Raw genomic sequence first — 14,600 nt, forward strand, 5'->3', positions numbered from 1 at the left:
GTCATGCCCAGCTGACCTGGAGCAACTGAAGCCCCTCCTTCAGCCTGTTTCTGAGCTGCGGCTAATGGGACACCGTGCAGCTCAGTGACCGCAGTGGAGCCGGTCCCTCGGCCCTTCGGAAGTACCTTCTGGGCGCCCACCCCCCTCAGAGGCACGGTGCTGTTCCAGGGCCAGCACAGGAGGAGCCCACCCAGCTCCGCAACCCCAGGTTCTTTCTCACGTCTAGGGCCTTGAGCCGAGCCGGAGGCCGTCGTTCTGGCAGAGGCGCCCGGGGCCTTGGCAGCACTCTGCTCCAGCAAGACGGCACAGGGCGCAGGAGCGTGGGCTCCGGGGCTGGCCCCGCTCACCAGGGGCCACGTGGCCACCTCGGGGAGTGGTTTTGTCACACGGAGGTAGGGGGCGGCTACAGGCATCATCTAGCAGGGGGAGAGCAGAGACGGTGTTGATGTTCTGTAGAACGCAGGTCAGCCCCCGCCGCCACAGAGGACCACCGGCCCCAAATGTCAGTGCCGTGGCAGCCGGATCCTGCTGTGGAGGCAGCTGGGTGTAGTCAGGCCCTGCCACGAAGCCACGTGCCCACGCGGTCGCGCTGTGCCTGATCTTCACATACAGGGAGAGGGTGCCTGTGTGGGAGGCCTGGGAGGGCTCCGTGGGCGTCGTGGTCTCTGTTCGGACCGCTCGTCGGGGACCACTCCTCACCCATCCTCAGGGCTCTGTGGTAGACTCCCAAGTGCTCCTGCACGACCTGGGGCTGGGCAGCCCTGGAGCTGGTGGGGGATGGATGGCCGGTGCGTGGTCATGGTGCCCATGTGGCTGACAGGCGTGGTGGGCACGGCTCGGGCCACTCCCCTCCGCGGAAGAGGCCAGCCCAGGTTTTCCTGGGGCTGCCAGCCAGCAGCCTTCGCCCATCACTTCCAGGGCTGTGGGTCATGGCACTCCATCTGCCCCTTACCAAGAGAGGAGCGAAAAGAAGGTCCATCCTCCAGGTGCCAGGGTGACCCCATGGGGTCAGGGGTTGGCACTCACTAGAGCTGCAGCGGCAGGGCAGGGCGGTGCTCCACGTCAGCCGCAGGCGTGCTCCCCTGTGCCCCTGGGCCTCCCTTGCCCCCAGCCCAGCACGTGATCCCTGCTCGGTCTGGGGCAGCCTGGGGGGGCAGTCCCCAACTCCGCCCAGGAGGCTGGCCTCTTTGTGTGGAGCGTCCACACCCGGCAGAGCCCCGAGGAATGCACGTGGGGGACAAGAGCTGGACCCAGTTGTCCCACATCCCTGCCCCACCCCCGCCTGGACGGAGACTGGCGTCGGGTATTTTTACTGAAGGAATTTATTGTTCCAGAACTAAGGTTGCTCACAGTTATTTGACAGGGGATACACGGGGTGGGGCTTGTTCGTTTCCGTGACGTCTGCGTGTGTCCCGAGTACAAAAGAGGAAGGCTAACAAGAGGTATTGCTTTCGGTGTCTTCTGTCTCTGGAGAAGCCCCTCCCGCTTGTACCGCGTGGCTTATGCTGTTATAGGTGTTTAATTGTTTCTTATGTATTGAGATCCCAGCCTGTGGTGGGGGGGGGGGGGTCAATGTAACAGAAGCATTAAAAGCTGTCCACGATGGGAGGGGGGCAGGGCGGGCGGGGAGGCGGAAGACACACCAAAAGCAAAGTGGACTCGTTACAGCGAAGGCATGCAATCACAACCTGCCATCCTGGCCCGCCGCTGGCCTGGTGCCTCCCAACAGCGGCCAGGCCCCCCGCGCACTCTCAACACCACGGGGGCCTGTGCCAGCCTGGAGGGACCGGGCCCACCAACAGAAACAAGCAGAAGCTGGGGACAGGGACGGAGTGAGGCGGCCACACCCCGTGACCTTGCTGTGTACAGAGAACACACACTGCGGAGGACGCCGCCAACTTTTTTTTCTTTTCTTTTTTTTTTTTTTTTAACTTTTTGTCATTTTAGTAAAAAAACCCTGCGGTGCCTCTGCTGTCCCGTGTGTGGGAGCCAGCCCAGGGCCTTCCTCCGATCCCCACTCTCAGACAAAACCAAGATGGTCCCCAGCCTGGGCCTGACAGAGGGGCCCTGGGCAGGGCCATCGTGCTAGGAGACAGCGCCCTGCCCCGTCCCTACCCCCCCACCCCGTGGGACTGGAGTTGCGTCTACACAGTAACCGGACAGAACATGGGACAGAGCGAACCGCGCCGTTCTTTAAATATATATATGTGTATGTATATAGAAAGAACCAAGAGCAAAGACCTGAACACAAAACCTAGCCCTGCCCCAGCGGCTCCCCCCACCCCCACACCTTTTTCCAAAAACAACCAAGAAAAAAAAAGTTTATAAAAATATCTTGCAGGAATTCTTTAAAGTTTACAGTAGCTTGCCGGCGCTGCATCCACCGGCCTGCCCCCCGCCGCCCCCCAGCGCTCCGACGGCTCCCTCCTCAGGCCCCGCCCTGCCCAAGACACACAGATGGCAGGAGGACGCTGCTGCTGCCCCTTCCCTGAACAGAGAAGTGAAAGAAACTCAATAAGTTAAAACAGCAAATAAATAATACTGATCTCGGCCAGCCGTGGAGCAGGCAGGCGGCTCCGGTGCCTGCAGGGTCAGGGTCCACCCGGGCCAGGCAGGGTCGCCAAGCGCGAGAGCACGCTGCAGCCCCAGGCGAGCGGGGAAGGGGTGGGGGTGGGGGGGGGAGGGGGCGGGTGGACGCGAGCGAGCGGCGGGGCGGGCGGGCGGCTGCAGGCAGGGGCCGTGCCGGGGGAGGCCGCGTGCAGGCTGGCCGGCGGGCCGGCTGACTTCGGCTGTCCCGCCCGCCGCGGCCCGGCCGGGGAGGTCGCCGCGAGTCCGGAGCCCGGCCGGCCGGCCGGCCGGCGCAGAGCCGCCGCGCGGGTGGGCGGGGCCTCGCCGCGGGCGGGGCGGGCGGGGGCGGGGCGGCGCGCGGGCGGGCGGGGCCTCGCCGCGGGCGGGGCGGGGCGGCGCGCGGGTGGGCGGGGCCTCGCCGCGGGCAGCAGCAGCAGGAGACGAGAGAGGGCGGGTCCGCGGCAGCTGCCTTCGGTCAGCCGGTGTCCGGCGCGGAGCACAGAGGACGGCCTCGTGGAGGTGACATGTTAACTTTTCGGGATAATTCCTGGTATCAGAGCGGAAACAGTGGCGTTGTCAGAGGCAGGCAGAGAGAGAGACAGTGAGAGAAAGAGCGAGCACGGGCGGGCCCCGCCGCAGGCGCTGGCCCCCGGTGCCCCCTTTCCTTTCCTCCCCGGCTCCGCAACAGTCTAGCCGGGCGGACGGGCGCGGCCCCGGGTCCACGCGGGCGGGCGGGCGGCGGCGGGCGGGCGGGCGGCGGGGCGGCCTTGGGGGCCACTGTCAGGGCCGTGCTGGGGAAGGGGGCTATGTGTCTAAGGCTGCTCGCGGCGGGCGGCGGGCGGCCCCGTCTTGGCCGTGTCCTTGCCCGTTGGGTACTCGGCGTCCCCTCCAGGGCCGGGGCCAGCGGCCGCGGAGTCACCGAGTGGGCCGTGGGCACTCCGCTTGGCGGGCGTGCTGGGGGCCTGGGCCGCCTGCCCGTTCTTCTCGTCTGAAAAAAGTTGTTTAATTACGTCAAAGAAGTTACTCAATGGGCTGCCTGGGTACACAGAACAGAAGACAAAAGAGAAAAAAGAAAAAAGAAAAAAAAAAGAGAAAGAGGAAGGGGGGTAAGGAGAGAAAAAGAGAACAAACAAACAAATGAACGAAAGGGTCTCCATGAGAGAAAGAAAACCCAACGAGATGAGGTCTGAGCCGGGCGTGGCAGGCGGGGGGGGGGGGGGGGGATGGCAGGTGGGCAGCAAGCGAGGGGTGGGGGCAGCAGGTGGAGAGACCCCTCCTCCCTCACCGCGCCTGGCCCTGAGGCCCTGGCCCCCCTGCACCTCAGCCACCCCATGGCCTGGCCACCCGGCCAGCCCCACTCTGGAGACCGAGGCAGAAAAGCCACCACTGCCACAAGCCCCAGGGCTGAGCAGGACCCTGGGGCCCCCGGCTGCCCCCTCGCACGGGACCAGGGAGGCTTCTCTGGGCTGGGGAGGCTGGAGCCAGTGTGCCCGCCACGCTCCTCCCGGGAGGCTTGGAGCCCGGCCCCCCGGCCAGCCCAGGCAGCACCGCATGGACACAGAGGTCAGCAGCAGACACACAGATGGACGGATGGGTGAACAGGCATGGAGAGCTTGGGTATGGGAGGGCTGGGGGCAGGCAGCCAGAGTGGGGGCCCTGATCCCAGAGGAAGAAGGCAGAGATGGGGGCCTTGTCCTACTGTCCAGGTGCCTCCGCTCTACCTCTTAAACCTGACTCCCCCAGCCCGGAGCAGTGGGCAGGGGAGTACGTGCACGGCACCCTCCCCCACCCCACCCTCCAGTGGACAGAAAGCTTTTACAGCAGCCTCCTGGCCAAGGTCTGGAGTCCACCCAGACCCCAGACCAGAGCCCACACAGACCCTTGCTGGCCCTGGGGCGTGGAGACCCTTGACTGATCTGAGTCTCGGGTTCCCTTCCTGGCCTGCCTGGATCCTAGGGCTGGGCCAGTGGCTGCCCTAGGGGGTGGGTGACCGAGGCTGCTCCTGGCAGAGGTGGGGGGCTGGGGGGGGCCCGAGTGTGCGTGTCTGGGCCCCACGTGTATACAGGGACCCCAGGGTGGCCCTAAGGGTGGCAGGGGTAGCACCCGGCCAGGAGCGGGCTGCAGGTGGGGGTGACAGGCTGGGGGATCCCAGGTGAGCGTGAGGGGTTCTTACCACATTTGGAAAGCCTCCCCGTCATCATTTCCATACAGTTAGTGGTGTCTGGAGCACAGAATGGAGAAAGGAGGGAGGGAGACGTGTGAAAAAGTCTTCCCACTCGGAGCCCAGGCCAGGCACTGCCCTCAGCCTCTGGCCAGGCCCTCAGGGAGGGGCAGAGCCCGGGTTGGGGGCGGGGCCACGGGGGGGAGGGGCCGGTGCTGCCGGGGGGGCTGGCACGCTGGAGAAGGAGGCGAGGAGGCTGGGAGGGGTGGAGCCCAGAGCAGGGGGGTTGGGGCAGGTAGGGTGGGTTCCAGCTGGAGTTGGGTGGGACTTGGGGGGGGGTGGAGCCTGGGGTGTGGCCGGCTCAGACTGTGGGCAGTGAGGGGGGTGGGGCAGTATCCTGGTCAGAGGAGGGTCCTGCTGCAACCAGAGCCTGAGGGCAGGACGGGGCCCTGCCAGAGGCCTAGAGTGTAGGGCTCCTCAAGGCTCTCACAGGGGCCTATGCTGGGTGGGATGTGACCTCTTGGCCTCCTTTCCCTAATTGGAGTGACCACCAGGTCTCTGGCCGTATAGCTAAGGGGCCCCCACTTCTGCCCCCTGCTCACAGTGGCTCTAGAACTGAGCTCGACAGACAAGAGCATCCAGACCGGGAGCGTACAGGAGGCCTAGGGATGGGGCCAGGGCATGGGCTAGGATCCTGGATTAGGCTCCCCAGGTCCCAGACCCCCTGAAGGAGGTCAGGGGAGACGGGCCTGGAGCCCAGAGGGGGTACCCGAGAGTTTGCAGGGACACAGCTTTGGACGCAAGGCTGAGTGGGGTCAGGACCAACGGGGGCCCCCGCTTTGGGGCGGGGGCAGGACTGCGGTGGGGTGTGGAGCCCAGGGGAAGAGTATCGCCCACCTTGCTCACTGCTGTGCCTGGTACTTGGCACGAGGGACGCCGGCTGATGGGCAGAATGACGCAGCCCGGAGCAGGCCTGGGTACCCTCTGGGCAACACACCGGGCCCTGGCCTTCTCTCACCTCCCTCATCAAGCTCTGTCCTTCCCTGGCCTCAGTTTCCCTCTGTCAGCCCTGCTCTGCTCTGCTCTGATGTGGAGGCCTTGAAGGCTCCCAAGGAGCCAGAGGCACCTGACGCCTGTCCCCCCTGCTCCCTGCCTCCAGTGCCAGCCTGGCTCCCAGAGCCCACTCCGTGGGCTTAGGGCTAGCGTGCTGGGGGCACCCCAGCCCTGACCCGCCAGTGGGGTGAGGAGGCACACGTTGGGGGTGAAAAGGGTGAAACACATACAATGGAATGAGGATGGCAGGGGCAGGGTGGATGAGCGGGGCTGGTCTGGCCTCTGGGACCCCACCAGGCTGGAAAAGGGGCCCCCTGAGGGGGTGCCCAGAGAGGCAGGGCTCGTGCCGGTCGCCGTGCTCCCCAGACCCTAAACCCAGACTGGGCCGTCACGGCAACAAGGGCCTCACCACCATCCTGACAGGACCCGCACACCCTCGCTAACGGACAGCTGCGTGTGCACATGCCCACCCGGCCCTACACAGGCTCACCCACCCCTGCAGCGGGCACGTAGCCCACTCCCCACCAGGTGCTGAGCAGCGTGGACCCTCGGGCTCTCGGACCCCCAGCACCTCCAGGCCTGGGCAGCCCCTTCTCCCTGTGTGACCACCGCCCCCCCCCCCACCCCACCCCGTAGGCCCAGCTGGGGAGTTCTTCCTTTGGGCACTCAGGCCGCCCCCTGTCTTGCTCAAGGCCAGACGATCACGGGCCTGTCACGGGGAAGTCAGGTGGCAGGTAGCCCCACCGCGTGTCAGCCGGTGTGGGCGCTAGGCCCACAGCCTCGCAGGGTATGGCTGGGGGAGCCCGGAGGGTGGCAGGCTCCCCGCAGGACCTTGGCCACTGCTCTTCTGGAGCCTGCTCTCACCGGCCTGGGGCCAGGCTGCCCGTGTCCGGCTGCTCAGCCTGGGTGCTGGGCCTAGACGGTCTGTCCAGGGCCGGGAGCTGGCCGCTGGATGTGTGAGCGGGCACGGGGTGCCCTTCTGGGGGCCAGTCTGGCTCTTGCCAGAGGCTCTGCCCGCAGCCCCCTCCCTGCCCCTGCGGCGGGGCCGGACACCTTACCTGCCAGCGTCAGAGGCTACTCTCGTAGCTGGTGGCCACCTTCTGGCCCTTAAGCCCAGCACCCCAGCTTAGTCCTGGCGCTGGCGGGGGGGGTTCTACAGTGGACAAGAGGCGCCTTTCAGTGTGGTGTGCTGGGCCCTACCTCCCTGGGTGTGCAGAGACGGGCCGGCCCACTGCGGCGGGGAGGGCCCTGCCCCCTGGGGGGCAGCGAGGTGGGCACGTCGGAGGGGGCCACACCCCTGCTCACCAGCCCGCAGGGCAGCCCAAGCTGAGCCCCCGCCTCACCTGACAAATGCTGGGCGGAGGGCTGGTCGTGTGTGCTCAGTAGCTGGGTCTGAATGGTCTCCACGACCCTCTTGAAGCGGCGGCTCGGGCCTGGGGGAGATAGGGGGTCATGCCCAGGCCCAGGGTTAGCCCGGAGCCCGTGCCCTGGGCCAGCGGCTCACCTGACAGGAGCGTGAATGTGACAGAGTAGATGCCATTCTCCTTCTGTGCTGCCCCGCCCTCGGTGTAGGTGATGTCCACCTGGAACTTGACCGGCTTCTGGAACACCGCCGGGCCCCCTGTCGCCTTATACTCAGCCCGGAAGCTGGTCTGGGAGATGACGCTGTGGCTGAGGCTGGGGATCTGCAGGGCGGCAGGGTGGTGTGAGTGTGCAGTGCCCGAGCCGGTCCTCCACACCACCCTGTGGACCAGGCTGGAGCCCCTAACCCTGAACTTCCGTGCAGGCTGGGACACGAGAGCCGAGTGGAAGAGCAGAGGGTGGGGGGGGAACAGGGAGGCAGGAACAAGGAGGGCGGCGCGGGCCCCTGAGAGCAGCGGCGGTGGCGGCCAGGATCAGGGCTAAAGCCTCTGCTGTGCTTTGTGAAGGTGCCTCCGGAGGCTGAGGCCACTTGGCCATCGCTGAGCTCGGGCAGAGGGGCCCCTGTGCACCTGAGTCACGGGCAGCAAGGGGGCATGCCCCTGAAGACGGACTCAGGAGGTGGTTTGCCTTGGGGGGGGGGTCACCCCTAGGATGGCGCTCTGCTGCTCAGGAGAGCAGCCGTGCCAGGAGGCTGAACGGGGTGTCGGCCGAATCCCCATCACACTTGGGAGGAGCACTTGGGAGGGCTTGAGGGAGAGGGAGACCCAGACTGGGGGCACTGAGGAGGCGAGCAGGCAGGCTGCCCCCCACCCCGGGCCTGCTGCTGGCTCCTCCTGGCCCCCGGAGACTTCTCATCAGAGCTCTAAGCTGTCCCCTCGCCCAAAGGGAACTTTGGCCGCAGCCGGGACGGCAGGGCTGAGGCCGCACTGAGCCCAGGGAACCACACTGGCGGGTCCTGCCCACCCTGGTTGGGGTGGCCCAGCTTGAGCTGCAGGGGTGCCGTGGTCCTGGGGGACCCAGCCCCGGGCGAGGCCCCCTGACAGGACCCGGAAGAAAACGTTCAGGGCTTTCTGCTTCACACACTCAAAGGTCTCGCAAAGACAAAAGGAGCACGCCCAGGGCCTGAGGGCAGCCCACCCTATGAGCCACCAGGCCTCCCTCAGAGACACGTGGGGGTGGGCGGAGAGCACACCGGGGACAGGCCTCTGGGACAGTTCCCGAGGCCACGGTAGGTCCACCAGACCCAGCAGAGGGCCTTCTGTGTCTAGACCCCACGTCCCCTCCCTGGGGAGCTGCTACATGGTTGCCGGTCTCAGTGAGGTGTCACCCCCCGGGGCTCAACCCCAGCCCCCAGCACTCTCGGCCCTCGAGGCCCAGCCCCACTCTGAGCCCCAGCTCAGCATGACTTGTTTCGGGCACACCTATCTCCCGCCCCCGACACACTAGTGCCTCCTCAGGAGCCCGCGGCCTGCCCCAGGCCAGGGGCCCACGTGGTGACCCTCAGGCGCCAGCCAGGGCAGTGGGAGCCAGTGGCTGTGTGACGTGCGCATCGCAGGTGGGTGGGGTCGTGGGGGCTCACCGACAGGAAGGCGTGAACAATGTCGGCTTTGATGGAGCTCAAGGGCTTGTCCTTGATAACCACGAAGATCTGCTCCTCCTTCTCCAGGTTGATGAAGTTCCCAAACCACGACTTCTTGGCGAGCCTGGGCAGGGGGGGCGGGGGCAGGGTCTGCTCACTGTCGGCAGAGATTCTGGGGACAGGCCCGCGCTCCCCTCCAGGCCGAGGCCGGCTCACTGCCCTGCTGCCCCCCCCCCATCCCCCACTCTTGCTCTGGCTCCCGACTCCTCCCCCCACTGCCCCCCTCCCATGCCTGCCTGGGTCTGGGCAGTGCCCAGCAGAACCCACCACAAAGGAAGGTAGAGCCCAGCCTCACTCCTGCTTCAGCCACAGAGTTTTGGGGAAATTGGCTCTACACCATCCCTGAGGGAGGTGCCCCTGCCCTGGGGCTGCACGGGGAGCGGGCGCAGCGCAGGAGGCCAGGGTAGGGGGTCGCGGCTGGCCGGGGAACTCTGCACCCACACGTGCACCGACGTGGACACATGGATGGGAGGGACGCTGCGTGGAGAATGGGGGCTGGGGGCCCAGGAGGCTGTGTGCCCCTCCCACCTGACGGGGCAGCCTTGGCTCCCCGGGGGCCACCCTCTGTCCTGGAGGACCAGGGGCCGCCTGGCCGTCCACATTCCTGCTCCCCAGCCCGCTCACCCCGTGGAACACGGAGGCTGCTTCCAACCCAGCTGCTCTACTGGGCAGGGCAGGGGCCGCATCCTCCCGCACACACTGAGCCCCTCACCTCACTGGCACCCAGGGCTTCCCTTACTGTCTGTCCTCTGTCTTCCGTCCGGCCTTGTTATTCTGCCCTGCGTCTGGGGCCACCACGTGCTCAGAGCACACCAGCGCCGGAGACCCTCGGTTGGCCCCACCGTCCTGCCTCCCGCATTCACACGCCTGTGCCGGCCCCTCCCTTGGGAGCCCTGAGAGTGACAGATGTCGCCTCCAAGAACACATTGCACAGGCCGCGACTCCTGCTTGCCAGCAGGTCCCCACGGCACTGTGACAGAGCCAGCTAACACGACGGAGAGGCCCGTATCCGAGGAACCCACGTCCTGCCCACAACCACACGAGCTTGGCACAGGCCCTGCTCCTGCTGAGCCTTTAGAGGACCACAGCTCGCCGACCGCCTGCAGCAGGGGGCCCAGCGGGGCCGCCCGGGGTCCTGACCCACAGAGCCCGAGAGGAGGAATGCGTGTCATTGAAGCCGCTAAGCTTTGGAGCGGTCTTCCAGGCCGCCGTCTCTCACCGCATCAGTGACACCGGACCCGAGTTCCGCCCGTCAAGCCATCAAACACCCCCATTCAGACCTCGAGGCAGCCAGCGAGGCACAGGCAGGGCCCCGCCGGGCACGTTGCTGTGGGCCCAAGCGGCCTCTGCTCAGCTCGGGGACCCTGACCCCACAGTGCACATCCCCCCACCCCCATTCCTGCCTCCCCGCCAGCCCTCTGCTCTGCTTCCTTGCCCTGGAGCGCAGGCTTCTGCCCCAGCACCCGTCCCCAGGGCCTGCAGCCCAAGAGGTACTCGGGAGTCCGTCTGGAACCCGCCGGGGGTTCTCTTTCTCCTCCTTTGACAGAGATGATAGAAGAATCACTGAAAACGTCATTTGTACCCTGGGAGCCCAGCTGTTGGGCAGCTGGCACAAACAGTCCCGTGCCTGAGGGAGCCAGAGAGGCTCTTGCCAGTCGACTCCACAAGTCAGCTCGGCCACCCGGGCGGCTGCCAGGTGCTGCTGCTTAGACGTGTGGTAGCCAGGCGTCTCTGAGTAAAGCAGACCACTCTCCAGGATGTGGTGGGCCTCATCCAACCAGATGAAGGCTTTGAGAGGGAAGGCTGCAGTTTCCCTAAGGAGTTCCGCTTGACAGAGCACCACGGGGTTCCCCACCTGCACATTTCACACTCGGGGCTGTAACATCACCCAAACCTGCTTATTTCCACCTGCCGAACCCACGGCCTGAGGCCTGCCGGCCCCCACGATCATGTGAGCCAGTTCCGAGAAACAGCCCCACGTGTACACACTGGCGCACTCGCACCCCACCGGGTGAGCGGACCCTGACCGACACGCTGCCGGCGAGGATGTCCCCTGTAGGAGGCGGCGCTGGGGATTAGCTGCACCGAGCTCCCTGGGCGGCTGCGCACCTGCCGGGTCCCATCGGGACCCCCAGGAGGGGCGAGGCCCCCAAAGGGACTCAAGAACGGGAAGGCCTCAGGGCATCAGGTGCTGTGGGACCTAACTTGTCCGCCAGCACAACAGTCCTGTTACAGGGCTGTCTGTGAGTGGTGACAACAGCAGGAAGGGTCGACGAGGCCCTAACCCAGCACGTGGGGCCCACCTGCCGCACCTGCCGCGGCCCGGGTGTCCGCCCTGCCTGCAGGCACCGCGTCCCCAGGCCCTGCGTGAAGCCTGCCCCATGGCGGCACCTTCTGCTCAGTCAGCAAGACTGTGGCCTTCGAATAGGCTGCCCATGTGAGGCCATGGCGGCTTCCTGCTCCCCTCGCTGGCCCTGTCCCACACCCACGCCTCGCTTCCTGTTTGTGCCATGCTGCCAGAGCCGCAGGCCAAGGCCACCACGAGGGCCAGGAGGGTGGGGGCGGGGCCTCTCCAGGGTCTCTGCCACAGTTGAGGCCAGCTGCGGGGTGGCTGTGGCTCCGCTAGCCCATCGCCTCCCACGGGACCTGCTCCTCCTTAATGGCGACGGTTAGCTGAGGGCTTGGTCTGCCCCTGGCACCCTCCCGCAGTGCCACCCTCCGCAGCCTGCTTCCTCCTCCTCCTCCTCGGCCAGCGCCATGTTTTCGCCTTGAGACCCGCCATCCTGACGAGCCCCCAAATCCCTGGACGCATCCTGGGCTCCACTCCGCCCTTGGAAAGCCCGTGTCAGCACGGCCCAGCGCTCCTCTCCCCGGAGGCTGCCTGCCGCAAGCACCACAGGCCGGTCCTTCGCAGGCCCCCTGTGCCCAGCGCGTCCAGGGCTGAGCCTGCGCCCAGAGAGTCGTGAGCATGCCTGGCCACCAGCGCTCGGGCTCAGGGTCCACACGCTTCCCCCAGTGTGGAGCCCGGGCTTTCAGGCTGGTGTGCGGCAGTCCGTCTCCAAGGCACGGCCGTGCCCTCCCTGGTCTCCAGCCAGGCTCCCTGCCCCAGACCCAGTTCCCTGACCTGGCGTTCACAGCACAGGACACAGAGCTGTGAGTGCCGGAGAGGAGGTGTCCCAGAGGCAGGAGGTGGAGGGGGCACCTGGGGCAAGCACAGGGTCACAGGGAGAAGGAATAAGCACCCGGAGGGGCTGGGGTGCTTTACCCCAAAGCCCTCGCGGGTCCCCAGCCTGCCATGTGGGAGGACCCAGCACCAGCCTCCCCACGCACTCGGTGTCTGGGCACCAGGAGGGAGGCCAGTGGCTCACAGTGGACGTTGGGCAGTGGCCACTTACTCTGGGGACGACTCCGGGGTCAGGTTGGACATCTCCTCGGGTGTTGGAACTGTGCACATGGGAAGGACAGAAAGAGAAGGCATGGTGACCCTCTGCCCTACCCTCACCAGGGATCCCTCTGCACTGCGGGCAGGGTCTTAGGGAGCCACCCCACAAGCTCCTGGGGGCTCACCACCAGAGCCTAGGGCCGCGGGGCAGTCCCACGGTGCTGTAATCGGGCTGTGCTTTCTCTAGCCTCCAGCCAGCCCTGCTGTCACCAACAGCCAGCCATGGTCCCCCCACACCCGCCCATCCGCTGTGCTATAGGCTCCAACAGCCAGTGGAGCTGCCAACCGACCCTCGGCACCCAGCGTGCAGGAGCAGGCTGGCCACCGCTGCCCCGGTCCCACCGGCTTCTGACTGTCCTCGCCCACACCCGCCCCTCGGCTGGCTCCCCTCCCTGGGCTCAGGTAGCCCGGCCGGCCACACCCACCAGGCCCTCGACGTGCACCATGAGCAGGCTCAGGAGTAAGCAGGCATCGGAGCTGCTGCCTGGGCCCTTGCTGGCCTAGACGACTCAGGCCACTGCCTGGTGCTTGTGATGGGGTGAACCAGGAAAGTGGGGGAGGGGGCAGCCCCTGCCACCCCGCCTGCCCCACCGGCCCCCTTCCCCTCCGCTTACCCTGCAATTTCCGGCGGTGGAAGCGAGGTGACCCCAGGAAACTGTTCTTGATGGAGTTAAGCCGTGTCCTCCAGGGCACCCCTCCGACGCTGGGGCTGGACGGTGGCGTGGGGTTGGGTGTGCCTGCCGGGCTCTCCTTGGGCGTGTGCACGGGCGTCCCCTTAGGGGTGGGGAGGGGACTACCCCTTGGAGAGGGGTGAGGGGTCACCTGTATGGTGGGGACAGATTTGGTGTTCGGTTCAGTCCCAACGGGTGGGAGCCGGGTGGGGGCCGGCATGGTCGGCGGGCCCGGGGACAGGGCCAGCTGGGGGCCTAGGCCCCCCGGGACAGGGGGTCGGGCCTGGGTGCCGGCCGGGAGTGGGTTGGACTTGGTGCCCTGCAGCGGCTTGTCGGTCAGCTTGGCCTTGCTCGGCAAGGTCTGGGTCTTGGGGTTGGGCCGCGAAGTGGCCTGTGGAGGGAGGGTGTGTCCGGGCCGAGAGGCGCTCCGACAAGCTTCAGGCTCCACGGAGGTGGCCAGGGGGCAGGCCACAAAGGGGCTCTCGGGGGGTGGGGGGGGCAGGGCAAACTTTCTAACAGGCTACAGGGCAGGCGCGGAGGGCAGGGATCAGAGCGCGAGGGGTCCCCGAGAGCCACCGTGCATGTGCCCACCCCCGCCCCGCATGCACACACAGCACCAGGAGAACCAGAAAAGCAACGTTCAAGCAGGACCCCAAGGCAGGACCAGCGGGGGCAGGCAGGCGTGGGGGTGGGAGCGGGTGCCATAAAAGTACACAAATAACACAGGAGAAAAACAAACAAAACGAAACAAAACAAAGACGTGCAGTTAGCGAGGGCAGCGGCAACCGCGGGCAGCCCCAGCAGCTGGCGAAGGGGGCCTGCTTCCCCGGCTCTGGGAGCCTCCCCTGCCCCCCGTGCACGCCGGGCCTGTCGGGGAGGGGGGCTCACCCGGGGGCTGCTCAGCGGGCTGGTGGAGAGGCCCGAGGAGGCGCCGCTGATAGACCTGGACCTGCAGACACAGGGGCGGGCAGGTCAGCTGGGAGGGGCCGTGCTCTCCACTTCTGTCCCCCAGGCGGACCCTCCACGAGGACGGGAGCCCTGGCCGAGAGCCTCGAGGCGGCCCAGGGCTGTCCAGCGGTGCCCCCCAACCCCCGTCTCTCCCCAGGCCCGGGAGGGCCCCGCAGCCCCATCGGGGTCCCCGTCAGAGCCCCAGTGGGGTGGCTGGCTGCCTGCCCCCCCAGGGGCTCTGCCTCTTCTCTACGTGGGAGCTGCCCCGGGTCCAAGGCCCAGGCCCAGGACGGCACAGGGGAGCCCTCGGCAAGGGTCTGTCGGGGGCTCAGGTGGCTAGAGGGACGAAGGGAGACGGGTGCCTCCGGTGAGCTGAATCCAGCCCGTGCCTGGTCCATTCTCCAGGCCCCGGGGGCCCTGAGCCCGGCCAGAACCCCCAAGGCTGAACTGTCACAGGCCCCGAGTCCTGCGCTTTGCTGAGCACCTCCCATCCTGCCACGTGGGCCACCAGCTGGGCACCAGCCCAACCCTTCCATGCCCATAGCCCACCTGCCCAGCCCAGAGCCACCCACAGCACACCAGCCTGCAGCCCTCTCCTCCTGGCACAGGAGGGCCTGGGCAAGGCAAGGCTGGGGTAAGTGTTGGCTGAAACCACGAGCCTAGTCCACCACTGGCCCCACTCGGCCCACAGACCTG

General features: G+C 66.9%; 1 protein-coding gene across 16 annotated transcripts in view; it reads right to left on the reverse strand.

The window, feature by feature from the left end:
• Window positions 1-2,952: 2,952 nt before the first annotated feature.
• The window catches only part of BRSK2 (BR serine/threonine kinase 2), a 59,750-nt gene continuing 48,102 nt past the window's right edge, over window positions 2,953-14,600 (reverse strand). For 3 of the 16 annotated variants that reach the window (XM_043582056.1, XM_043582054.1, XM_043582063.1), the window contains 8 exons: window positions 13,845-13,905; window positions 12,900-13,107; window positions 12,239-12,287; window positions 8,784-8,907; window positions 7,287-7,467; window positions 7,126-7,215; window positions 4,742-4,789; window positions 2,953-3,604 (listed from right to left, as the gene is read on the reverse strand). In XM_043582056.1, coding sequence (XP_043437991.1) covers window positions 3,381-3,604; window positions 4,742-4,789; window positions 7,126-7,215; window positions 7,287-7,467; window positions 8,784-8,907; window positions 12,239-12,287; window positions 12,900-13,107; window positions 13,845-13,905 — 985 coding nt within the window. In that variant the 3' untranslated portion in view covers window positions 2,953-3,380. Of the gene's footprint in view, window positions 3,605-4,741; window positions 4,790-6,840; window positions 6,936-7,125; window positions 7,216-7,286; window positions 7,468-8,783; window positions 8,908-12,238; window positions 12,288-12,899; window positions 13,108-13,844; window positions 13,906-14,600 lie in introns of all 16 variants that reach the window. The other 13 variants (XR_006297547.1, XR_006297544.1, XM_043582057.1 and 10 more) reach the window with 9 other exon arrangements.

Source organism: Prionailurus bengalensis, chromosome D1 (assembly GCF_016509475.1).
Source record: "Prionailurus bengalensis isolate Pbe53 chromosome D1, Fcat_Pben_1.1_paternal_pri, whole genome shotgun sequence".
Taxonomy (NCBI): domain Eukaryota; kingdom Metazoa; phylum Chordata; class Mammalia; order Carnivora; family Felidae; genus Prionailurus; species Prionailurus bengalensis.